The 24,146-nt window shown below is 38.8% G+C and overlaps 3 protein-coding genes across 4 annotated transcripts; 2 read left to right on the forward strand and 1 right to left on the reverse strand.

The window, feature by feature from the left end:
• The first annotated feature begins 311 nt into the window (after nt 1-311).
• Nucleotides 312-2,156, forward strand: LOC129754439 (CAAX prenyl protease 1 homolog). Its single transcript, XM_055750516.1, is given in 4 exon segments — nt 312-506; nt 572-1,311; nt 1,313-1,456; nt 1,458-2,156. Coding segments are annotated over 3 exon segments (1,359 nt in total). The 5' UTR covers nt 312-506; nt 572-576; the 3' UTR covers nt 1,938-2,156.
• A 194-nt stretch (nt 2,157-2,350) lies between these two features.
• On the forward strand, nt 2,351-14,543 carry LOC129754438 (uncharacterized). The gene is made up of 10 exons (XM_055750515.1): nt 2,351-2,482; nt 6,592-7,052; nt 7,111-7,738; nt 7,870-7,932; nt 7,996-8,942; nt 9,267-9,424; nt 9,492-9,864; nt 9,939-10,079; nt 11,185-12,965; nt 13,848-14,543. Exons 2-10 carry the CDS (start codon nt 6,603-6,605, stop codon nt 14,455-14,457), a joined length of 5,151 nt encoding a protein of 1,716 aa, XP_055606490.1. The 5' UTR covers nt 2,351-2,482; nt 6,592-6,602; the 3' UTR covers nt 14,458-14,543.
• Nucleotides 4,742-6,428, reverse strand: LOC129754440 (protein C1orf43 homolog). Of its 2 annotated transcripts, none has more exons than XM_055750519.1 (6): nt 6,099-6,428; nt 5,859-6,033; nt 5,670-5,799; nt 5,523-5,609; nt 5,153-5,457; nt 4,742-4,834 (listed from the first exon to the last, which is right to left on the reverse strand). In XM_055750519.1, exons 1-6 carry the CDS (start codon nt 6,327-6,329, stop codon nt 4,809-4,811), a joined length of 954 nt encoding a protein of 317 aa, XP_055606494.1. In that variant the 5' UTR covers nt 6,330-6,428; the 3' UTR covers nt 4,742-4,808. The 2 variants fall into 2 exon arrangements, with proteins under 2 accessions (XP_055606494.1, XP_055606493.1); XM_055750518.1 differs by having other exon boundaries at nt 4,742-4,853.
• Nucleotides 14,544-24,146: the final 9,603 nt, after the last annotated feature.

A 24,146-nucleotide genomic window follows, 5' to 3' on the forward strand; every position in this document is an offset into this window, starting at 1 on the left:
TTTGTAAACATCGGAAAGTTTGTTCGAGCTGAGGGCTTTGTTAGTAAACAAACTCCACGTACTCCATAGTAGCCGAATCAAAATGGCTGAATCGGGAGTTCCTCATATCGTTACACCTCCTATATATACCCACCTTGGTTTTACTATCATATATCTTATCGCGGCATTCCTCATGGAAGAAATGGCAAAAATCTGGAAGTCTGAAAACCTAAAAAAATTTCTGGTAAAAGTCCAAAGATTCCAGAAAAATCTGGAAGGTTGGCAACGCTGATCGCAGTTGAATTTGCTGTTTTGAACCAAGCCAACTTAATTTTGGGTTTAAAAAAAAAGAGCGTGCACATGTGGTGCACCACGTCTGTTCTCTTTGGCTCTGTGGGAAAAATTTTAGCAATAAGTTTACCTACGATCGAGGTTACCGCACCGGCATTTAACCCGGATCTATTGTTTCCTCGAAAAAAGAATATTAATTCCCGTGCATGCAAGAAACCATCCTGTGTTGAGGGCAGGTAAGTTTTTACCGAACTCCATAATGTTCCGTGGTTTTTTTTTCTATAAGTACATGATTTTCTAGGCAACATGTTGGAAGAGTTGAAAACAAGCGAGCTGACGCTCTATTCCATTTTGATATTCCTGATAGTGGAAAACCTTGTCAATTTATATCTCACCCGTCGGCAGATATACGTCTATCAAACCAGCAAGGAAGTTCCGGTCGAGCTGCGTGATGTAATGACAAAGGAAACGTTTGAAAAGGCCCGACTGTACGGTCTCGATAAAGCGAACTACGAAGTGTTCAAGCTTCTAGTTTGTGACATAGCCATTTCAACGCTAGAGATCTATTCGGGATTCATAGCAAAAGTGTGGGCTAGGGCAACAGAATTTACCGACCAGTTCGGATTGAATACCGCAAATGAAATCCATGTCAGTATTGTTTTCTTGATTTTGATCAACATCATTGGAACTTTTAAAGATTTGCCGTTTAAAATTTATGCTACTTTCGTGCTGGAGGAGAAACACGGATTCAATAAACAAACGCCTACCTTTTTCCTCAAGGATCAAATAAAATCCTTCCTGATTGGACAGCTGTTGTCAGTGCCAATTGTTGCTGCGATTGTCTACATTGTCCAAATCGGAGGAGATTATTTCTTCATATGGTTGTGGGCCTTCGTCGGAATGGTATCGCTCGTGCTGATCACCATCTATCCGGTTTACATTGCTCCGTTGTTTGACAAGTTCCGACCCCTGGAGGATGGAGAGTTGAAGACCAGTATCGAGAACCTTGCCGCTTCACTCAAATTCCCATTAGGCAAGTTGTTTTGTGGTCGAAGGCTCTAAGCGATCTGCCCATAGTAATGCATACTTTACTGGATTATTCGGCGCAAAGCGTATCGTTCTTTTCGACACTCTACTTCTGAACAAAGGCCTACCAGATGATGAAACATTGACCAATGATGAAAAGGGGAAAAGGCTGTGAAAATAAAGAAGTTCTTGCTGTGCTAGCTCACGAGCTAGGCCACTGGAAATTGGGCCACATTAAAAAGAACATCATCATTATGCAAGTACAAATGTTCTTGATTTTCATGGCATTTTCGCAACTCTTCAAATATTCACCGTTATACCAAGCTGTCGGGTTTCCGGAGAATGTTCAACCAATATTGATCGGATTTCTCGTCATAGTTATGTATGTTCTGGCACCCTACAACACCGTGATCTCATTTGCAATGACTATACTGTCCCGTCGATTTGAATACCAAGCAGATGAATTTGCTCTCGGACTGGGCTACTCGAAGGAACTTGGAAAAGCTCTCATCAAACTACACATTGACAACCTGGGATTCCCGATCTACGATTGGATGTACTCCTCGTGGAACCATAGCCATCCGACACTTTTGCAGCGTTTGGAGCGTCTTAAGGTGGACGCTAATAAAAAACAAAGATAGAAAGTAATGGGATCGTGATAAGTTGCATCAGATCAAATTAGAAGTAGGATCTAGTCTATAGAATGGGCGCGTACTAAGCGCAGACTGGAGGAAGAGCTGTATGTCATAAATTGCATTTAATGAACAAAATTACACTTCAAAAGCGATTAAAAATGTACTTTTCGCGTAGTTTGCTATAAATATTTTACAAATAAATTGAAGGCTAGATTAGATTGCAAACTACTGGGTTTTATTATTGAAACAGTATTTCTTGGAATTTGTGGTAACTTGCTTTAATTTCCAGATAAGGAATACACACCTTGACTTGTAAGCTGTAATGTAGGTAATCTGTATTTTTTTCAAACCTCTTCTCAAAACCTACTTATAGCGTTTTCGTTTATCTGCAGAGGCAACCTAGTTCTCCTCGAGTTTTACCCTAATTCCTGTCATTGTGTTTGTTTATACATTCAGAAGTCCACCAGTTTTGCCCGAGTTTTGAACCTTAAGCAGGCGGTTGCATGCATCCCGTAGAAGTTGTCATGTCAGTGTTGAGGATAAGCATGAGGGTGAGTGTAACAACCATAACCATTTTTATTATTTATGAAAAAAAAGTTTGCCATTGTGTCAGTGTTACATATAGCGTTTTCGTTTTCTTCACTGGCACGGGAGCAAACTTTTTCTTGTGAGAAGTCTTGCGTGATTTATTCAGAGAAATTTTCATCAACACTTTTCGGTAGGCATTACTTACAGGATCGATACTGAACTATACATTTTTATAAACAAAGAGGAACGTATTGCTCAAATTACGGTTTAACTTGATTTTTTGGGAAAAAAAGAAACTACGAGCCTTTAAAATGATAGAAAAAGTGGAGCCGTGTGACAGTTTTTCGTAGAACTAGCATCGGTATGCGTTCTGATTCTACGCAAAAGTGTCAAACGAAGTATTCTTGGCTCTAATTTGCCGTTTGTTAAAGAAAATTTAATTTTGGCAGAAAACATTGTAAAATGATTAACTGAAACTGTTCACTATGAAAAACCTGTCGGTGAGTTTTTAGTTTGAGAGACAAATTGGAAATATAGCTGAAATTTCAATCACGTTTTTCTCGTTTGCACGTCACATGGGACAATTTCTCTTGGGACGGCAGTGGAGATGTTGAACATTTATTAGCTTTATACCGTATTTGTTTTCTCCCCTCGTTCAGTGAGGCACTTAACCCGACAAAAACAAACACAAATCGTCGCCAGTGTATTGCTGCCTCACTCAATCAAACGCTCTCTCGCAACACTGGCTAAATCATCGGTGGGCCACCGTCCGTAAGCAGAGCTCCACCAGGTCAAAACCAGCGCAACACTGTCCGAATAAACAAACAATATGACAGCACCTAGTGGTGCACCAGTGCAACACTCGGCATAAACAAATTCGGTATTAAATTTCTATACATAAAATTTAACAAAATTCTTAAAAATACTATTCTAGAAACCAAACGGATGGACAAAGTGGGTTTAACATTCAGATCCCATTTTTCCATTATTTTGTAATTTCACTTACCCGGTTTAATCATCTGGAAGTACGAGCGCGGTTTATTCACAGAAACCTACACCGAAAAAAAAATCATGGTAACCGTTACCAAATCCGAGAGTAAATTTAAAAATAAAAACAGATGGTTTTTTTTCGAGTACGTTTTTGTTTATCTTGAACAACAGATTGGTTAAAATTACCATGTGAACGTGTTATGGTGCGTTATGGCAGAATGACGTTCGATTTTACTATGCCATGGTATTTAAGACAAAATTATGGTCATTTATCCATGCATTCAATGAAATCATTTAAATTTTTAAAATGTTGGTTTATTTATTCATCACTGTTACTATCCCCGTATTTTTTTTTCACATATAATATTGTTGTCATTAACACTGGATCAGGAACTATATGCCATAACCTAACTTGATGAAGGTTCCTTCGACATTTTGTTTCCGGTGTTCCGCGGTTGTCCCGAGATTTTATTTTGGTCTTCTCGAATAGTTCCGTGCCCTAAAAATATAAAAAAAGTTAAATATTGTGCAGAAATACTAATAAAATTTACTTACTCTTGAACATTTTATAAACTGTTGAAATTAGCGGCCGTTGATGACTCTGCTTGCACTCCAGATTGTAATGGCCTTCTGCGGATACATAAAACATAATATCTTTTGTGACATATCCCACACGAAAACACTTTACCTTAAAGATCGCGGCACATAGCACAAAATCAATATTGATTCCAATGTGTCCAATGTTTCAACAATAAATTAAAATTCAAAGCCATTTCAATGGCAAGGTGGCAACAAAGTGCAAGATGACACAACTAATTGAAAGTATTTTGGCTATTGACAACCATGGTAAAATGTACCACAGTATTGTCACGATAACCAAAATTTTATATTCGAATGCACAAAACGTTCCGCATGGTAAAATTAAACCGCTTTTTATGTAGGTTTACCACATTTTCTTTTGGCCCGCGTGGTAGCATTAACCAAAAGATCGTCAGAATAACCAAAACTTCAAATTTATCAACAAATTTTGCGCATGGTAAAATTAAACCTCGTTTTTCATTAAGGTTTACCATATTTTTCCTGCTCCGCATGGTAAAATTAACCAAAAAGTCGTCAAAATAACTAAAACTTTATTTATATCGACTATATTAACGTATGGTAAAATTAAACATTTTTATTTATTTTGGAATACCATGATTTTTCTTTCAGTGTAGGATTTAAAAAAAGGAAACTAGGCATGTCATCGGAAGAACATGAAAACCTTGAAGATTATCGATGGTATCACTAGGCTATAATGTTTCATAATGTATTTTTTTATTTAGGTTCATAAGTTTTTTTTCATTTATCAGAGGACATATACTAGACCATTTCAATCTTTGAAAGACCTGTGTATGGTAAAAGTTTCTTTAGGATCGTAAACCAACAAATATATAAAATCAGACACAAAGCCAAATAAGCATCGAAAGTTGGATAGAAAAGATCAGAGAGAGAGAAAGAAGAAATATAGCAATTAGTGTAAGCTGATATATCGTATTGTCCTGTTAACGTTGATTATAGTTTTTGCAAGCCATAATGAATTATTTAGGATGTTGTTAATTTGCTAACTTAAGAATATGTATATGCCCGTGCATGAGGATAGCAGAATCAAGCTACCCAGCTAACAATCGATAAGAGAGAAGTGTTAAAAATCGAAATGTACTAACCCGTTTCTCCGTGGTACTGTGAAATGCTGAGTATTTCGTTTTCGTCGATTTCCGGTTCATGCTGGCGGAGCTGTTGTTGCTGCTGTTGTAATTGAACCCCCAGCGAAAGGTTCATGCGAGCTGTTTGATTACCAATATCTGTACTGTTGGGAGCTATTCCAGTATTTACGCCGGCAGTTGCCCCCATCGGTGGTGGCCTCAAGCGCGATGGGTCCAATAGGGACTGCATCTTGCTTTGTTTCTTAACCGGTGTTCGATTGGGAGAAGATTTGCGACTATTGGTGAACGATTTGAGCATTTTTGCGCTGTAACAGATAAAAAAAATATTACTAAAATGGTACAAATACCTAGTAATTGTTTCAAGTCTTACGCATCAGTCAATTTTTTCAAAAGTCTTTGGTATGCTTGATGTTCTTCCTCACCAAACTCGTTAGGATCATGACGAGCATGTTCGTACCTTGAAATATTTTAAAATTAACTGAACAGAATCTAATCTTTTTTGTTTTGAACAACTAACATGTCACAAAATTGATGAATCAATCGTTGCTCTGCTCCATTAAGGGGTGCAGCCAGCGTTGTTAGCAAGAACGCTCTTAAACTGTCTCTGGGATGTCTGGTTGTGCCGTCTTGCTTGGCAATTTCTTTTTCTATAAAAAGGGTTTTTTTTTTAATTTAAGGAAGTTAACATTTTGTGTAATATTCTTACCTAGCTCTTTGATGTCATCCATCGCTTTCATTCTGTAGTAATATGGAGGTAAGTTATTCGAATTCGGATGTAAAATATATTTATCACCGTCCTTTTTGTCATCCCACAGCAGCCTAGGTTCGAAATAGATTTTTTGTATGCAATCAATTCTTCGTTCGATTTCTTTCTTAATCGACTAAAAAAGAAAAAAAACCTTAATGTTAGGTAAAAGTCTGGTAGAACGAAACGATTATTACTTACCTTCTTGGCGTCATGACCAACTGCGACGTGAGGTCCCCTTCTCTGTCGTAATGTGAATCTTACAATTTGTCGTTTGGCCACGATGACACAAATCGTGGCGGCTAGCACTCCGCCTCCGATGATGATCACAATCATCACCCCTGATAGTTCCTCCATTTTGGTGCCTTTTCCGATTAAACTGACCGGATGTGATTGCTCCTGATGACCTGGCTCGGGTATTTTTTCGAACATTTGTTGGAGCAGGGCCTGGAAACCCTGATGAGAAAATGAGAACAGAACGAATGATTGTATCAAGCAAAAATTACATGACTAGTGAATAAAATCAATAAAATCCTATATATATGCATATTGGCAGTTTTGAGGCAAAAGGCTTAAAATGGTTATTTTTTAATCAAAAATAATTATAAAAAAATTAGCGTGAACAGTGCACCGAATTATTTTGGTAAACAAAGATTTTGTTTTCATTATGAACGCGACGGACGTATTTGTGCAGTTCCAGATAAAATGTATGCAGATAAACGACGGAAACGGACAGCCCGGAGCGTCCCTGGGTCCACTTCTACGAAATCAGAATCTCAAGAAGATGATGCCAACAGTGGCTCCTCGAGCGATGAGTTGGTCATCGATATTCCGAATGAGTTGCAACAAGCAAAATCTTCGTCGAATCCAGAACCGTTCCAGCCTAAGCAAACTAGATCGATGACCGGAAGCTCGGCTATTACGCCGACCAAAACTACCCCTCCAGCAAAGCAGACATCAAGATCGGTTCCGGTCAGCCGGAGAAAGCGAAAACGGTCACCTTCCTGTAGTTCCACCGAGGAAATCGAGGACCCAACGCTAGAAGAAACGATAGAACGGTGCGCCGTGAAAAACAATCTGACGACCGAATGCGTTCAAAAGTTACTTAAAAAGTTGGTCATGAACGAACATGTATTGGCTATTGTCAAACTTAAGGTAAATTTAGTTGTTTAATAAACTATTTGTAGCATTAAAGTTCTTTTCTGGGTAACAGGAAGAGGAAGAAGAGCGAAACGAAAAACTGCGCAAGGATTCGTTGGAACATGGTGGTGCAGACAGTGATGACGAAGGCGATGAACTACAATCCGTGCTGCCAAAATTGACGCGCCTCAAGGCAAAACAGCTAAACAAAAAGCCACTTCCAATTGTTCCTCTGAAAGTTCCGATTGCCGATGAGGAGGTCGCAGCCCTCATCCGAGAAGAGCTCGGTTCGGACGAAGACGATGACGAGGAGTACAAACCCACCGAAGAAGATCTCCCGTCGGATGAGGATTTGAATACCACCATTTCGGATTTGGATTCTCAACCTCGAACGCCAGTTACTCCGGCGACACCAGGTCGTTCCGAGGACATTGAGTCGGAAGCAACGGCATTATACAGCAAAGATGGAGTCTTCAAGATACCTCGCTTTCGAAACGACAGTCACTGTTCTCAGCAATCGGAACAGGAGCAGGAAAACATTGCCCGTCGAACTCGGTCCAAACTTTGTCTGCAGACAACGGCCATTGAAACTATCGAATCAACGTTCATTCCGCCGGATATTACAACCGACATGTACGATTTCGATTGTGACATGGATCACGTTTGGAAGGAATTTTTGACTGATTTCGTAAAACCACTCTGTGAGTAACTTTATGTTTTTTGGTTTAAAAGAAATCTTTATCGGAATAGTTTTTTTTTAATTTCTTTTATGACTCGAACCAAATTTCTTTAAAAAGTATACTTATTCATTTTTTTACTTATTTTTTTCCAGCAAATCACAATGACGATGACGACGATGCGGATCCCGAATATGTAGCTGCAGATACGATTCCAGGTCAGTTTTTTACTTATAATAAAATGCACTGTGAAATAAAACTTCATTATTAATAATTCACAGTTGATCCCGAGGAATTGCGCCAAGTGAATGTTTCAAAAAAGGAATTAAATGAGCTTGTTTCGGAGTTGCTGGAAATGAGTGGAATCATCGATGAGTCTTTTCTGGACAACAGCGTTTTTAATAGTGCAATTAGTCCCGATCTTATACGGTCCGATACCAACGAAAATGCGGATAGTGTGGATAAGAGAACCAGTAAACCTTTAGAACTAAATACGGATAAACCCCGAGAACTAACCACTCCAGAACAACAAAATCACGAACTAGCCTTGGATCAATCACGAAAACTACCACAGCCATTGAGTTCAGCTACATTATGCCCTGTTCCTTCTCGACAGTCTGAAGTTTTCAATCCTAGCAATGTGTCTACACCGATCGCATCTCAATCGAAAAACAAAGTGGGGAACAACACAGCGTTATCAATCGCACCGCCAGTTTATTCAACTATCGATCCATGTCCCACCGTGCCAGCCGTACCGGTTGTAGTAAACGTTGAAACATCAGCGTTCCATTCGCAAGTCCCCGTTAGCCAATTTCATACGTTTAGTCAACCACAGTATACCAACTATAACCGACTACCAAATAAAGCGCCTTATCCAAGCACATCGTACCAGCAGCATCCACAACATGATCCACGTTTATACGCTTTAAATGCAACGCCAAAACAGTATAGCTTCCAAGGTTATTATCCGTCACCCTCAAGAATACCCAACGAACCTGTTTCGCAAAGCGAACCAAGAAAAGCAAGTGAACGACGGTACAAATACTTAGAAAAACTAACACCAGTCCGTTTCAACTTTCCAAAGGACCAAAAAGGATTTACCGATTTACAAATGCAAATTTATCAACAACAATTACGCATGCACGTCCAGTTTGCTGCACAAAATTTTCTCCAAACATACGCTCATCCCAAGTTTTGGGAATTGGCTGAAACGTTCAAGAAAATTTTGGTGGGTGATAATTTATTACTTCGGCTTCAAAGATCACAGTACACCTCAGGTGAAAATTATTTCGATTTTCCCCAATATCATAAAATGTCCGCAATAAAAATCGGGGAAATCCAAATTACCTAAAACATTTTAAGAGGTTTTGAACACTGAGACCAGTTCAAAATTTATCTTCTAACTATTCCCCATCGATTCCATCATGTTACAAAACCAACATATGTCATTTTTTTCGAGTTTTTGACGAAATAAGATTTTTCATTTTTATCTGAGATGTACCGTGACCTTAAGTTTGAACATAATTGAATATTATGACTATTCTTTCTACAGCTTGAACTGCAGGAAATGGCAAAAACAATTGAAGCTGCTAGGGCATGTAATCTGGAACCTGCTATTAAATGTTGTTTGTCTTGGGAAAAAGATTTACAAGACATTAATGACGAAAATAATGAGATGATGCAGTTCTTATTGAAACAAGAACAAAAGGCGTATGTTTGCTCTACTATTTAAAAATTAATTTTCATATGTTCAATCGAAATTTCTTTGTTTTTACAGCGAAAAGGCTAAAAAGGAACATAAATACTACGTAGGGTACTTCCCATATAAGATGATGAAACAGGTATTGAACTGTAAAGCTTTCATGTACCCGAAATTGCTTCCGTATTTACCTTTCCGAATGGATTATCGAGCAACAAAAAAAGCAATCTCACTTGGTGAAGAAAGGTTGATCGCTTTTGGATTGGAGTTATTTCACGATATCATGACCAAAGAGAATAGCAAAAATAATTTATCGAAAAATAAAAAACCTTCTACGTTTATCAAATGTCGTTACATCAGTCGGTTTCTTCTGCACGGACACCCAGCAGAACAGATCTATAACTATGTAATAGGACGAAAGGCTAAGCCTAACGAGCTGAATCCCATCACGGTGAATATTCATTTATTTACAACATATTTTCAATGTAATATGTTGACAAAATGGTTAACCAATTTTTTTTACAGTATTATTTTAAGTACTTGAAAGCACCTCCCTACACACATGAGTTGGAAGATATTGATTTGAGAAATATCCTATCGCCATGCTCATATCGAAAAGGAGTTCTACCGCAGCCATGGGATAATTATTTGAATTCCAAAAAAGAGGTAAGTTACATAGATTGTTATCTTACTCAATTCTGTTATTCAAGGGAAAAAATTATCACCCATTATATATTTTGTATCTTAAACGGTTCGAAACTGTTTCCCGAACCAACATTAGTGCTTGTTAAAACATATTCTATAACGGTAATGACTAAAAATTCTTAAAAAATAGATCGTTTTCGATCAAAATCATTAAGGTATGGACCAGCCATTAACAGCATACCAGCAAAAAATAGTCTTGAAATATACGACATTTGGGGCGGGATCTTAAATTGAAAAATTGGTTTCGAATCGACCATTCTAGTTGCATTTATTCTTTTTGAACAAATACAAATTTTTCTATATCGACATGTTGGTAACTTCTGATTAGAATGCTATATCCAAAATATTTCAACACGCGGTTTAAAGTTAAAACTTATACCGTATTTTTTTTCACCTGGAGGCAAACTAGAGGCAACCTAGGTTCGCTCTAACTGCTGTCATCGTGCTCATTTATTGCTCGAGAGGCAACCTAGGTTCGCTCGAAAAAGGGACGGAGTCGCCCTGAGAAAAAAGTCAGTTTTGCGAGAAGTTCACCAATACTCTCAATGTTGTTGTCAAAACATTAAACAGCTGTTTTTGGCTGAAAACAAAACAGTTGAAATAATGAACGGGCAAATGATTATTGCCGCGATTTTGAACCTCTCAGCCAAGCAAAATCGTACTATCTGCAGTCCAGTGCAATCCGGACACGAAAAACGGCAATCCGGATGTGAAGAACCGAATGAAGAAATCCAGAAGGGAGAAAAAAATGACAGCTGCATGTAAACATTGCGCTCGTTCTCACGCACACCTATACGTATGGAATAACTCGAAACCCGAAACTTGCTTTTTTATTCTGACGGTTCGAGAGCCAAATCCGGAATCAAAAAAAAATACGCCATTAATCGCAATTGTAATTTTTGATTTTGCAGTGTAGAAGAACGCTTCGATAACTGCTTTTTGTTAACCGTGCATTAAAATTGTTTTCTCTGCTTTTTGTAGCGTAAATAAAAAATATTTCAAGTCAAATATTTGAAAGTTTTAAAAGAAACTTAATACTTTTTTCTTTATTTTGTGCCATTTCTAGCTGGTGAAATATCGAGGTCCCCCTCAAAGGCGCAATTCGAGTATTCAGACTAGCTCAAAGTCATCGAAACAGACGGAACCAGTTCAAGTGGCAACGATAACAGAGGAATCATCAACCAACTTGAATATAACCATTAGCCTCAGCCTAGATCCTGCACCTTCAGCTTCAACTTCTTCCGTCACGGAACTAAGAGATCCAAATCCTCAGATATCAGATCCAGTGGAAAAAATAAGTGAACAACTGGAGGAGGTACAGAGTTTGGCTAGTTTTGTCACAAAGTTTAAACCAGAGAATTCCCCCATCCGAGATAATTCCTTCAGTGGGAGGTTTTTGCTGGAAGTGAACAAAGAAGAAATCCGGGAGCCTGAAGCGGAAGAAGGACAAAACATAGCAGTACATAAACACCAATTCCGAGTTGATGGCTGTTGCCATTGCAACTGCCACAGTGACGATTCTTTAATTCCGAATTGTTTGGATAAGGGCCAAAAGAAGTTAACAGACTACTTCCGCCCAGTGCCGAAAAATCCTGTTACTTGTCAACCTCGTGAAGCTAAGCTGAAGGATAAGCTTTCGCAAATTTGTTTGCGTTTTAGAAAGGTATTGGAAGTGAGAAAACGGTGGTCAAACACTCATCTGGGTATAACTTTTGAACATTTCAAGCTGATTGAAATTTTTACTTATTTTTTGGACGATTTAAAAAAGATGAGCTGCGGACAACAGTCTAGGAACGATTGTCCACTTACCAATGGGTCAGGACGCAAGCCCACCAAAGTAGAAGCTACAGATGACAAAGACTGTAATTACGCATATAACTTTTTCGAAAAGGTTGAGGAAACCTTGTTAGCTGAAAATAAACGCAGCGAATATGAACAATTCCTAGATATTCTACAGAACTTCGACGATAAAGAAGATCATGTACCGGATTTGTATCGTAAGATTGAAAATTTATTGGTGGCCGATCATCCTGAACTAGTCGATTTGTTTTTGACATTTTTGCTTCCGGGCCAAGCTGCTGAGGTAGGAAAATTTTTCGAACATTTCATCCTCACCAGCGCAAACGATTTTTTGACGAAGCTCAATATATATTTTGCTAAACAACCCTCTCAAATCAAAAAGATCTACACTTCTCTGAATGAGTTGTCTAACGAACCAGACGTGACAATGGAACAGATTAAATCGAAAATAGTTCCGCTTCTCAAGGGCAACCAACTGCTGATTGATTGGTTTTTGCAGCTTTTCCCTCCCGAAAAACCTCCCGATAGCACGGTTTCTGATTTGTCCGATTACGAAGTGATATCTGCCAAGAGGTTCATTGTCCCTGAAGGGGTCAGTAGCAGTCAAACGTACGAAGATATCCCATTTGTTGAACCACCAGCAGAAACGGGATCGGAAAACACTATCTGCGGCACCAAGTACATTCAGGGTAAGATCATGTGCGGAACGCTTCCGGCTCGACTTTCGTTCCTGGCGCACGACAGTCAATCTTGCCAACAGCAATTCCAGCGGGCGATGTCTCCTTTGAAGGGATGCATGCACAATGTAGACCGATCGGCCAAACTAGGCTCGGACGGAGAGGATGGGAAATCCGAACAGGACTTTGGAGACTGTATGACTGCTAGCGATTCAATGGAAGATTCGATGGATCGGTATAAGCTCTGCGATGAAGCAACCTTCAAAGCACACGCCATACGGTTGAATCCCTTGGTTCACGGCAGAAAAGGTGTAAGCTATTCCGATGTCGAACATCTTTTAGTTCCACCGGAGTCGGACAGTGAAGAAAGGTAAGTAATAGATTTGTAACTTCATCAGTGTTTCAGTTTAAGCTTTTGTATTTATTGGTTTAGTAGTTTGTGTAATGTTGATAGCTTTAAAACCGGTTGAAAATATGTATTTATTTTCAAGCATAAAAAATATGCGAACGATCGTTTTACATTTGAAACTCAACTAGGTAATTGTGTTATCATGAAAAATTATCTTCTCAGGATTTTGGTTACTAAGAGTCGACTGTAGTTGATGGCGTTTAATTCCTTCAACATTATTTGAACTTATATCATCTGTGGCAAAACAAAAAGCAGTACCTTTTCCTAAGATAAATGAAATAGACGCTTAATGTTCAAACAGTTCCACTAAATTCCATAACCATTTTTTTGGGAAAATAATGAAATAGGTACAATGGAAAAAAACTCTCTGGGACCAAACTTATTACGATTTTGGTGCTTCCACGTACCTAACTCATTTTTTTCAATTTTGACACTTAGCCCCCTCTGGCCCCAAGGACCTCATATGCCCTTGTATAGTTTAAACCGACATAATTAAAACACATGTCAAACGGTGCTTAAATACTGAAACTTCTAATCTGGGTTTCTAGTCCATATTTTCATCATATTCAAACAAGTGTTTTGTTTAAAAAATGTGAGAAACGAAAGAAGTCCCCTAACAGGTAGCACATACACTGAACGATCCCTGAATTGGTAAACAAGAGGTACCGTCAAATACTTTTTGTAAGCTGAAGTTTTCACCCTGTTCAAAATATGGATAATAACCCAGCCCATTTTTTAAAAATAAGTTAAATCTTATTCAAGGCATTGCTTAGGCTTAGCTTTAATTAAATACTGTTGAATTATATAGACAACAATTATTAATTTCCATTTGAACTTTGACAGCCCCACTATTGAGGACGAGGACAAATTTAGCTCTCCAAAGAAGCAAAACGCGCAGCCGAAAGCTATAGTTAAAAAACGTATCAATTCACCGGTTAATAAAAAACTTCCTGCTGCTGCCTCCACCAGTAAAGTTTCGCCTACATGTGGAGGAAAAAAAACCTTCCCCTCTGTCCCTGTCGATTCCAAAGTGATAGCTGTTTCGAAAAAACTAAAAAGTATGGTTGAAGAAGTAGCCGAAGAACCTTCGACGGAGTCAGATGATGAAGGGTTTAAACGAAAAATACCAATGATACAAAGTCAACCGGTGACCCAGGAACCAGAAGCAAACGAGTCAAAGCCTGTTCCAAAACCAGAAGAGTTAGAGCCTCCGAAATGTTCGGCTACAGAATCTCAAAACACCCAAACAGGGCTGACCTCCGTCCCGCAAAACAACTGGACCCGCGATGAAGATAAAATAATATTGGAGGAGATTAAAAAAGGTTCTAACGCAGTGGAAGAACTGATCGAAAGAATTGGAGCAAAGATTGTTGAACGAAATGCTTCGGAGATTAGAGTAAGGTATGAGTTTCTGATTGAGGTGCTCAAAAAATTCCAGAAAGGAAACAAATAGACTATTCAAGGCATGTATTACGTAACACGAGTAAATTGTTTGTTTAATGTTTCAATAAATTCGGACAGATAATCTATTTTTACGCAGCCCTTAGACCTTATATCACTTGAAGGATGATGACAACCTTCACCGAATAAGCTAGGGAGGAATGCTACCATATGTAAAATTCGCGGAAAAAAATGAAATAGCTATCTAGTTTACGGAATTTACGGAAAGTTCAGACGTGGTTATTGCTAAACTTCTTTTCTTCTCTGTTTCGGGAATGCGACCGTTATAGAACAACATTATACCTTTTGAAACATATTGAAGGGATTAGGTATTAATATCTGAGAAATTTGTCAGAGTAGGTGGTGCATGTTTCAGATACTTCTGCGAAGTTCATAAATGCGGACGATTCCTGCCCCGATAATGAACTGTTATTATCCACAGGTAAGTTGACATACCATTCATTTTGTGTAGCTTTTCAATTCAAATTTTCGGATATTGATTAATTTTAACTGATGATTTTCAAATTTTCTAGGTTTTATGTCGTAGTAAACATGTTTCTGCTCTCTACACAAACGCCAATCAAGCGTTGTGGAGGCTCAAGAAATGTTCACGGTTTCGAAAATGTGACCCCCAGACAGCCGGATTATCGGCCGCTGGTGGCTGCACACGGTTTGCGGCATTGTTGGCAACAGGGCGTTGTGCAATTGGCCTTACGATTTCCTGCGGTCTGTTGTTGTTGGAAGTTTGTCGATCACTGTTGGGTGGATTTCTCGATCTGTTACACATTTTCTGTAACATTTAATGCAATTTTAAAAATGTCAAAAGATTATGCAACTACTACTAATGAATATTTTTCTGCAAATATCCTTTACACGTACCACCTTTAAATTTCAAAGAGAGAAGATGTTTAGAATCCACACAAACCTTTTTTACTAATTCAGGTTATAAACTCATGCATGAGTAATATTAAATTATTATGATCACTTTCTCACAGCTGAACAAAAGAATATTTTTTGAAATTTACTTTTACTATTATTAACGTACTACGTTAACGTACATTGAAACAAATAAACAAACTTGAAAGATTCTATCAATTTTCGCATGTCTTAATAATTTTGCTCTACTATTGTTGTAGACGTTGTGTTTTTTTGTCTATTGTTCACCAAAACATTTTTATTCGTCGCAGTTGGGTATACCGTAATTTATTTTGCTAGCGGCTTGTGGTAATGAAAGCGTGTGATGATAGGCTTGAAATTTGAAACATCAAACGGTCTCGTTAAGAAATCGATAACCGATCACAGTGCAAATACAGTCATTGAAAAAAGTTAGTAGATAATCAAGATCAATTTCCACCATCATTTTGCTTACGTGCTTTATAAAATGGATGCTACAATGATTCATCTAAAGTCTAAAGGGTGTCGACGATGGAATTGCCACGCACAAAATTGATTCGCAAAATTCGAGTTTTTATCCGATTGCCATCAATTTTCAGGGATTGGAAAATAACTATGAAACTTCATTTTACCTTTTTATTCGTATTTTATTTACAGTCCATACGCAAATGCCCGCACCTGGGCCTTAACTCCGGCCATAAGATTCTGCACATTCATAACATAGGTCGTTTAAGAAGGTGCTGCCCGCTGCACCACTTCAGCAGTCTTTGGAGTAGTGGCAAATCCGACCAGAAGGTTGTTGGTACGTTGTGGGCCTTTAGGAGAGGAATCAGCCGCTTCTGGAGGCACTCTTCAATGTACGTTGAGACATGAACGTTGAGACTTGGTTTTTTCCCATTTTTATTAGTTATGCCTGAAGAGGGCAACCCATTTTCAACCACCTCTGAGAACGGTAAACAACGAGTCTGTGGCGCAGAATTAGCACAAATCACTTCGAGCATTACCAACATGTGATTCCAATGTAGGACGAGGCTGACCGCGAACAGGCAGATTGTTTGCCGGCTTGACGTGTGAAGACGAAAAAGAGGAAGGAGGAGAAGAAACTTTTCTGACAACTTTGGGATTTCTCCTAGAAGCAATAATTTTTCCCCTAACGGGACAGTCTATAGAATTCGAGGAATGATTACCTGCGCAATTCGCACACTTGAAAAATTCTGTTTGTGGTTTATCACCACCAAAAAGGCATTTAGATTTTTCATGATCGAATGAGCCGCAAAGCATGCATCTGGCATTCATTCTACAATTTTTAGTGCCATGACAAAAAGCTTGACAACAACGACATTGCGTAATATTTTGAAGAAAATTGGTAGAAGATTTTCGAAAAGGTTCAAATATGACTCGACAATCAAACATTAGACGAGCCTTTTCAAGAATATGCAAATTATTAACCTGATCCTTTTTAAAATAGATCAAATAAAGCTCAAGAGTAAACCCAACAGTACTGATAATATTCGTGTTGGTTCTTTTCCTCATTTTAATTACTTACTTGAATCGAAGAAAAACCTAACCAAGAATTTGATTCAGTTGTGATCTCATCCGGTGTCTGATCGCCGGGAGACCACGAAGTGCAACTTTGAAAGGACGACCACTTTTAGTGTCGTACGTAAAAAATTAGTGTTTTTTATTATTCAAATAATTTAAATTTTTTTGAAAATCATTCAAAGATTCCGCCAATATACGAGCAGTTTTCCTTCGACCGATCTGAAAAGAATTCTTCACATCCTTGACGGAAGTGACGATTTCTTTTCGAAAGGCATTGAAGTCTGAAATCGTGACCGTAATTGGTGGAATCTTTTTATTTTTAAAGTATAAAAAGAAGGTATAAAAAGAAGAAGGTTTCTTAGTACTCTTATCAGAATTAAATGTGAATATTTCCTAATCACCGATGTTATGAAAGACATCGAATGAATTGGAAATTTCAACATTTTGGACGATAGACCTGAATTAGGTTCGTTTTCTTCCGGCTCTTGAGCCGACCGACGACTTCCCCATGCTCGAAAGAAAAGAGAAAAATATGAATAAAAGAAAATGAAAATAATTTTAGCACTGAAAAGTGCTGATTGAAAACCAGTTAAGGAAAAAATAAATAATGTAAAATGTTCCTGCAGGTACACAGGAACGATACGATGCTCCGGCGTACGTGTTGACGGCTCAACGGTACAGATGGAAGTCGTCTTTATTGGAAAGATATTTTTTTTACTTTATTAACTGCAGTGTAGTTCCCGATTACGATATTCCGGACAAATTAAGGACACTATTTTTCTGACTTAAAATACATATTTATTAGGTGATATGAAAGGCGGTTAGAAATACGACCGTTCTAAGCGGGGAGAGAACTCGAATTGGGATTCGATGTCTCCGTATCGAGGGGTGCCTCGATGTCACTTCACTCATACATTACACCCCCCGTCTTAACTTGAAAAACATCTGCTAATAGCAAACATCTGAAAAAACGGTTTAACCTTTGAAAATTCTTCCTTGCTTGTCTCGCAGTCTCCAGAAACCTCTGGCGAAACCACTAACGACCAATCCAGCTTCAGCATCATCTTCGCTCGAAAACCCTTCTTCTTGTTCTGAGTTATCTTCTTCATTTGGGGTGAAATAGCCTTCATTTTCAGCTGAGCTTAGTTCCTCAACTTCTAGCTCAACAGAACCATTCGTATTAAGGGGCACTTCCTTGGTTCTGTCAATTTCAGGTACTGTATCCACTACGCTATCTTCGTTATTTACGACGGAACCCGATGGACTTGCAGACACGTTATCAACAACTGAACCTGAGTTGAAAGATCTTTTCACCGGCATCGACGCTGTGGCTATTGAAGGTGACCCCTGTTTTGGTTCTTTCGGGGACACAACCAGTTCTCCGCTCCCCAACAGTCGAGTGTCCTTTTTTAGCTGATCAAGGTGACGTTTTATGATGCGCCCGGAATGCTCTAGCCGAACATAATAGTTTCTCGGTCCTGAGATAGATGTCACAATCGCTGGGGTTCACGACACTTTATTCGGATTACTATAGTCTCTAGAAATAACCCTCTCCCCTATCTCAAATGTTTCTACCCGAGTCCCACGATAATTGCGCATTTGAGATTGCTGATTCTGAGCAATTCGATCCTTAACCGAGACAGCCACCTGATTATCTTCCGTCAAAATACTCGGCTTCAACAAATCCAACGTCGTTCTAATGTCTCTTCCCAACATCATTTGAGCCGGAGACACGTCGGTAGTGCAGTGATTAGCCTTTCGATAACCAATCAAGAAGTTTGTAACAATACTACTCACACATTTCTTCCCCTCTTGCAAACATTTAATAAGAGAGTTCTTAAAAGTCTTCACCATGTTTTCTGCCGCACCATTAGTAGAAGGATGACCCGGACTTGTGAGCTTATGGGTAATACCATTTGCCTTGAGGAATTTTTGAATATCGGAAGCTAAGAACTGTGTACCGTTATCACTCACTAATTCATCAAACAATCCAAACCTCGCAATACACTCGGTTAGTTTTTCCAAAACAAATGCGGATGTACAGTTTTTTGTGGGAAAAACCTCTACCCATTTAGAAAGCGCATCAACGATCAAAAGAAAACTCATTCCTTTTACAGGCCCCGCGAAATCCACATGTACACGACTCCAAACCTTTCGGGGTGAACTCCAAGGAATCAGTTTGGCCTTTGGTGGACTTTGAGTATTGAAAAGACACACCGAACAGTTTCGTACATAATCTTCCAGCTGAACATCAATACCCGGCCACCATACACTCGAGCGCGCGACACTTTTACACTTCACGATACCGAGATGCGACTGATGTATTTGTGCCAACACCAAACTTCTTAAAGCCTTTGGAACTACGACTCTGTGTCCACGCATTACGACTCCATTTTCTAGTGAAAGCTCGTCAAAAACAGTTTTATATGGACTGTCTTTCAATTCACTTAAAGATGCCTCACCACGTAAAACCTTTGTAACTTTATGTATCTCGCAGTCGCTTTTCGACTCAGTGATCAATGTTTGCACAGTCAACGGATCAACAGTTTCTTGGTTAATGAAGTTCAAATAAGAATCCTCTTCCTTCCAAAGCTTCCAAGATTCCGTTGGAAAGCGTGATGCAAAATCAGCTATGTTTTGCTCCGATTTCACGTGTTCGATGCCATAATTAAAACCAGACAAAAAATGAGCCCACCTTTGCATTCTACTAGCTGCGATTGTCGGGACACCTTTCTGAGGGTGTAACAATCTAAGGAGTGGTTTATGATCTGTTCTTATCAGGAATCTATTTCCCACCAAGTACAAGAAAAATTTGTTCACACCATACATAATAGCCAGTGCTTCTTTATCTATGACACTGTAGTTCTTTTCAGATGAATGTAAAATACGAGAAGCATAAGCCACTGGCCTTTCAATGCCTGTTTTACTCTTCTGACTAAGCACGGCGGACACTCCTTCATTCGATGCATCACAAATTAAAATGATTTCTAAACTGGGATCAAAATGAGCGAGTGAAACATCCTTACAAATCTCGTCCTTGATCCGTTTGAACGCTACGCTGCATTCGTTGGTCCACACAAATGTCTCTCCCTTCCTCAGTAACACATACATAGGAGCCATTATGCTTGCCACATCCCTCACAAACCTCGCATAATAGTTCACGAGACCAGCGAAAGCTCGCACTTCGGTGACATTTTGCGGCTCTCTGGCATCCCTTATAGCTCTAATTCTATCATCCGTTTTCCGAACCCCGTTTTTGTCTATCGTATATCCCAAAAACGTTATCCCCGACTTGAAAAATTCACACTTTTCTTTATTCAATTTCAAACCCGCACAAAGTAACGCTTGGAATACCAGCCCCAATCTTGTCAAATGTTCTCGCTTCGTGCTTCCCGTAACCACAATATCGTCCAAGAAATTTTGAACACCTTCGATACCGGATAGCAACTTCTCCAACTCTTTTTGAACAATGCCAGAGGCCGGCCTTATTCCGAAAGGCAACCGATTCATTCGATAAACCCCTTGGATCGTTGAAATCGCACATAAGTCTCTCGAAGACACATCCAGCAGGAATTGATTGTAACATTTAGATAAATCCAGTTTTGAGAAATATTGCGCCCCATTAAGTTTGGTCAAAATTTCGTCTACAGTTGGTAATGGGTGCTTCACATCTTTCACTTCCCTATTAACAGTTACTTTGTAATCGCCACATAGTCGTAAACTGCCATCTGATTTTAGTACCGGTACAAGTGGCGTTCCCCACAACGATGTGTTGCACTTCGATATTATTCCCAGGTTTTCCATATTATCCAACTCCTGTGCCATAAGGTCTCGAAATTTAAAAGGAACTGGCCGAGGATTCTTAAAAATTGGTGTTGCTTTTTCGTTCACTTCAATTTTCACCTCACGGTACTTGTAACACCCCAACTGGTTCGAAAACAACTCTGAATATTTCTCAATCAATTTACTTAGATCCATATCATTGCACTGCTGGATGTTTTTGATCACCGAAAACTGAATACCAAAAGCCCTCACGAAATTTCGCCCTACTAACGGAGGACCACCTTTTTCAACAACAACGAAAACCACCGATTTTTCCTTATTTTCGAACTTCACATTTGGACTGATTGCCCCCTTCACTAGCAATGCTCTTCCATCATAGCCCACCAGTTTCACCATCGTTTTACGCAACTCGCAATGGCTCAAATATTTCACGAAGAAATCCCAAGAAACCACCGATATCGCCGCACCTGTGTCCAATTCCATGGCATACTTTTCACCCCCAATAAACACTTCCAGCTTGATTGGTCGTTCGATTTCATTTACGCCATCAATCGAATAAATTTCAATTGCTTTCGACTCACTCAAATAATTCTCCTGTACAACCGATTGGCTCTCCTCTCCCAATCCCGCTTTTTCTCCATCAAACCCTTCAGTAACATAATTTGCTCGTTGTATACCACACGCTGCTCGAATGTGGCCCTTCTTGTTGCACTTTTTACACACATACTCTCGAAAACGACAAACCCGCCAAAAATGGCCAGATTCGTTGCAAGCAAAACACTTCATGCTTTCTCGCTTTCGCTGCGGTGCCTGAGATGAATCGGCCTTCTTTTTCCAGTTGGAATACACATCACTTTTACCTTTCACATAGTATTGGTGCGATATCTGTGATGCATTCTCTATCTCGTATTTCAACGCAATTTCTTGCGCTCTCTCCAACGTCAGGTTCTCGTTCTCCTCGCAAATTCTATCGTAAGCCTTTCCGTCCAAGCCATCGATAAATTTGTTCACCAAATTATGTTGCAGATGAACACCGAATTTGCAACTAGCAGCCAGATTTTTCAGCCTCACAATCCACTCGTTCACCGTTTCTGAGCCATTCTCTCCCCTTTTGGCTCGAGCAAAAACCCGTCGATCCTTGTGAATAATCACTGGCGGTGTAAAATGCGTCGACAACAGATTACATAAGTCTGCATACGACTTGTCCTTAGGTTGATCGGGGGTGCACAAATCACGTAGTAGCTTATACGTTTTCGCACTCAGTTGATTAATCAGCAAGGCTTTCTTCACTTCTTCTTTCACACCGTTGCTCACGAAATATTGCTACAACTGTTCTTTGTAGAGCTCCCATTCTTCCGATTCGCCGTCAAAATGGCGAAATGCTAGTGACGCCGCCATGATAGTTCCAAAATTTTCTTTCGTAACTGTTTCCACTGTACACTCAGAAATGAAAAAAATATGAAAATTATTATATTTCAATAACTCCGATATTTCTCTGACATTAATATCCAGAAATATTAAAAAATAACTATTTCAGATATTTAAATTTATGCATCCGAATAATTTCTTGGCGTGTAATGATCCAATGCATAAAATTTAATAACCGAGAAATTATATATTATTTTGTTCAAACAAACGCTTTGTGCGTTTGAGTCCCAACTAAACGGGTATGAGCACATGCTAGATTCTTCAGTTGCTAAATGCCTTTCAACTTGACTGCATGCAGATTCCATTCTCTTTAAATATTTATCTGAATCGTATTTAAAAAGGATGGACTCAATTGCAGCATGTAATATTACCAGCGAAATGCACATGTTTTTATGCTATGGTCAATTATGCACATTGACCATAGAACATGGACGAAAATCAAACGATTTTCGTTTGGTTTTTCTGTTTATTTCTGCTTTAAGCGTTTGCCTTTACGTTACGGCTCAAACTTTTATTTCTGACCACCAGATGTCGTTCCATAACATTTCTCAATGCATAAATTTTAATCGCAGAAATATTTCCCAGTGAGAAATATCCCAGTAATTACACCATGAGAAATATCCGTGTGCGTAAAGAGGGAGATATGTGAAAATACCTAAAATATAACTGTTTGATATTTTATTTATTTCTGAGTGTAGGTTCTTTATTCACTTGACTCGTCGCCAATGCAGTGTAGTTCCCGATTACGATATTCCGGACAAATTAAGGACACTATTTTTCTGACTTAAAATACATATTTATTAGGTGATATGAAAGGCGGTTAGAAATACGACCGTTCTAAGCGGGGAGAGAACTCGAATTGGGATTCGATGTCTCCGTATCGAGGGGTGCCTCGATGTCACTTCACTCATACATTACATTAACCCTCTTAAAAGCAATCCCACCTTTAAACGTAGTTTATTAAAATCAGCATAAAGTTAAAGTGACCCATTATTTTAATTTACTTTTTGCGCAGAATATTTCAAAATAATCTTATCTATACTAATGGCTGCTATTTGACAAAAAATATTGTCAAAAACTACAGCTTAGAAAAGCTTTAAAACATGAGAAAACTGGAAATGGACCTATTTTCGAAAAATCATCATTTTGTAAGCGTCATAAATCTTTGGTTGTATCAGGATGAGTACAGTAGGGTGGGTTAATATACAAAAACACGGAATCGACCATCTTGTGACAGGGCAGGGTGGGTACAGTACCCACCCTGTGACAGGGCATCGTGATGTTTACAAAAAGGAAGAGGAATCAAAGTATATACCAGCGAAGGTAGCACGCACAGAAAAAGTTGTTTTCCTCCTGCCGATATTAATCAGTCAGCAAACCAAATTTGTCGAATAGTGTCGATAACCATTTTATTGAACCAGATTGTGTCGTCTGCAGAGTTCCATTTGTGTCAAGGTTTGTAGTTTAAGATTTCATTAAAAGGAATAGGTAATTAAATATCTTTTTTGTTTCAATTAACGTCCAGAAACAGTTTAACTTTTACAATAAAACAAAACATGTTAAATAATCTATATTTCAGATGCCTTATTATTGTGCCGTGAAAGGGTGTGGGAACAAAGCTTCCAGGAACCCAAACTTGGTTTTCCACAATTTTCCACGGGACACACACCGTCAGAGACAGTGGATCCAATTTTGTGGACGAGAAGAAGACTGGGTCCCGCAAAAAAGTCAGGGAGTCTGTTCAAACCATTTTAGTGAAGGCAGCTACGACGAGCTTTATCGAATACGACAGCAACAGATAGGTGCTACAATGCGGAGAGTTTTAAAACCCAACGGTAATTTATTATTGGTATCTTATTGACCTGACTTTCATTAAACAATTTTTCCAGCACTACCAGGGATTGACCAATCTACTGTTACCTCTAATGATGGTCGTGTTCGTATTCATAATAATGACCCGGGAGAAGGTTCGTTGATTTTTTTTTCATAAGAAAAAGAAAACAGTGTTTTAGAGAATTTTAAATGAATTTTTAATGCTAGTTGCACATTGTGAAC

The sequence above is a fragment of the Uranotaenia lowii genome, chromosome 3 (genome assembly GCF_029784155.1).
Source record: "Uranotaenia lowii strain MFRU-FL chromosome 3, ASM2978415v1, whole genome shotgun sequence".
Classification (NCBI taxonomy): domain Eukaryota; kingdom Metazoa; phylum Arthropoda; class Insecta; order Diptera; family Culicidae; genus Uranotaenia; species Uranotaenia lowii.

What these genes read in the sequence shown, in the direction of transcription:
- LOC129754440 (XM_055750518.1), bottom strand. Translation starts at nt 6,329, where the DNA reads ATGTTCGAAAAAATACCCGAGCCAGGTCATCAGGAGCAATCACATCCG. An exon ending in TTGGTCATGACGCCAAGAAG is followed by an intron (nt 6,034 to 6,098) that starts GTAAGTAATAAT and finishes TTTCTTTTTTAG; the next exon opens with TCGATTAAGAAAGAAATCGA. An exon ending in ATTCATCAATTTTGTGACAT is followed by an intron (nt 5,610 to 5,669) that starts GTTAGTTGTTCA and finishes AAATATTTCAAG; the next exon opens with GTACGAACATGCTCGTCATG.
- LOC129754438 (XM_055750515.1), top strand. Translation starts at nt 6,603, where the DNA reads ATGTATGCAGATAAACGACGGAAACGGACAGCCCGGAGCGTCCCTGGG. An exon ending in TTGAAACAAGAACAAAAGGC is followed by an intron (nt 9,425 to 9,491) that starts GTATGTTTGCTC and finishes TTGTTTTTACAG; the next exon opens with CGAAAAGGCTAAAAAGGAAC. An exon ending in GAGTCGGACAGTGAAGAAAG is followed by an intron (nt 12,966 to 13,847) that starts GTAAGTAATAGA and finishes GAACTTTGACAG; the next exon opens with CCCCACTATTGAGGACGAGG.